Below are 2,094 nucleotides of genomic sequence, written 5' to 3' on the forward strand. Positions count from 1 at the left end.
GGACATAAACTGGGAGGACCCCCTGGTGAAGACCCACACCTGGACATGTGAAACTGGGAGGACCCCCTGGTGAAGACCCACACCTGGTCTCGTTGGATCTGTGTGGCTGTGCGAGCTGAAAACCTGCTGTGAGGACAGAACAGTGACTAACCGTCTCTTTAGCACCTCTCTCTTCTCTATTCTGTTGAAGAGCTCCTGCTCCCTCTCCTTCTCCGTCATCTGCTCCAGACGAGCTCGGTCCTCAGCGTCCCCCATCAGGTCGTCATCATAACCGTCCCTGAACACCTCGTCTTCAGAAGAGTCCGAGTCCGAGCTGGATGAAGAACTGTTGCTGTCTGAATCTGACACTTCTCCTGAAAGTTTGAAAGAGGACAGCTTTGATTTGACTCCAGCTTCAACCAGCGCAGCACAAAGTTTAACATATCTTCTTTATTTCAGGTTTTAAAAGCTCAAAGTGAGTATTTGTGAAGACATTTAGCAGCACAGTGATGTTTTATCTGTCCAGTGTTGGGTGGGTCTGGTGTTAATGGTGAACAAAGTGTTGATAGTGTTGCTTTTAATTTAAAGCTGCTGTTTTGTTCTTAAACTTAATGATTTTATATACTGTTATTATTTAAAACAAATAGTGTACATTAAACTTAGAGTAGCAGCTTTACAAMACAAACAGTTGTATTTGATTTCTACTTGACAATCACAGCTGTTACTGGTGCTGTAACATGATGGCACACTATTGTTTTATTTTATTTTTTCACACAAACTCAGCTGACTCACATCTCTTGTTTAACTTCTCTTATGTCTTTCAGATCTTACAGACCTTCTGTGGTACACTACTTTTCAACTTCTCTTTAAAGCCATGTGCTTTTACACAACAGGTCAAGTTTAAAATACTGATCAGTACAACCAAGTTTTTCAGTCTTTTATTGAAAAAACAAAAGCATTTCACATCTTTCAGACGTCTTATGGCAACATATTCATGCAGAAATATAAAATTTATGTTTCTCACTATAAATCATCAGTCATAATGAACTGTTCACTGATTTTTTAAATAAAAAACGTGTATGTTTAATGAAGCTTCCCTCCAATTTCTAATGAAAACATTTTTACCAACAGATCTTAAAAAGTAAATAAATTAAATCATGTCAAGTTGAAAGTCTGATGAGCACAGAGCTGTTGAAACAGTCTGCATAAAGAGTGAGGAGACTCTGATTTAACTCCTTTATAATCAATGTTTTTCCTCTCAACTCAGACGGATTAACACCAGTTTCATACGTAACTTTTCTCAGCTGTAAAGTTAACAAATCATCATGAGAACTCTGCATTACGTTTATTCTGATTCATATAAATACACAAGTATCTTAGGCATTGTTAGCATTTGTTGCAACTTTTCATCTTTAGCAGATTTTGTGATCAGACAACAGTCACCGTGCATTAAAAAAGGTTTTAATCAGGGTATATACAGAAATTCTGAAGTTACTACCTTTTAAAATACTTTTTACAACCCGTGGATACCCTGTTACTGAAACCAGCTGCAGTCTGGACTAAAGACGCTGTCTCAGCTRTAATCTCTGTAATCTCTGTAATCAGCTGCAGATGATTACAGAGAAATAAACTGAGATCCTTGGTAATACTCTGAAGTTGTAGCTTTGTGTTTTGTTCAGATGAAGGTCTTCATGAAGCCATTGTTACAGCTGAAGGAAAATATATTCTGTTTAACACTGATTTATTCAAGTACTATATATTCTCATTTTTTATTTAGGGATCTAAGATATTTTTGACAGTCTAATTGTGTACTTACCTGTCTTTATGTGCCATGATTAAACTGTGATTAATGGACAGAACAGGACAGAACTTATTGTTCAGACACACAACAACATGTTAAAAATAAAACTGTATTTTAAATGACCTGTGTCATGGGTCATCTTAAAACAGAATGTGTTTTTAAATGATGAGATTAGTGAACACACACCTTATCAACAAAACAACAGATGAACATTTAAAGGCACAGTGTGTAGGATTTTGTCAATTCTTTTAGCTGAAATTGAGATAATCACTAATGACAATAATAAAAACATGTCTAATCATTGCAGACAAAGA

General features: G+C 36.4%; 1 protein-coding gene across 1 annotated transcript in view; it reads right to left on the minus strand.

The window, feature by feature from the left end:
- Nucleotides 1-2,094, minus strand: part of rtf1 (RTF1 homolog, Paf1/RNA polymerase II complex component) — a gene marked incomplete at its 3' end in the record, with an annotated part of 31,389 nt that overhangs the window by 18,757 nt on the left and 10,538 nt on the right. The window contains 1 exon segment of the mRNA XM_014025009.1: nucleotides 152-353. Within this exon segment, the coding sequence (XP_013880463.1) occupies nucleotides 152-353 (202 nt within the window).

The sequence above is a fragment of the Austrofundulus limnaeus genome, unplaced genomic scaffold (assembly GCF_001266775.1).
Source record: "Austrofundulus limnaeus strain Quisiro unplaced genomic scaffold, Austrofundulus_limnaeus-1.0 Scaffold451, whole genome shotgun sequence".
NCBI lineage: Eukaryota > Metazoa > Chordata > Actinopteri > Cyprinodontiformes > Rivulidae > Austrofundulus > Austrofundulus limnaeus.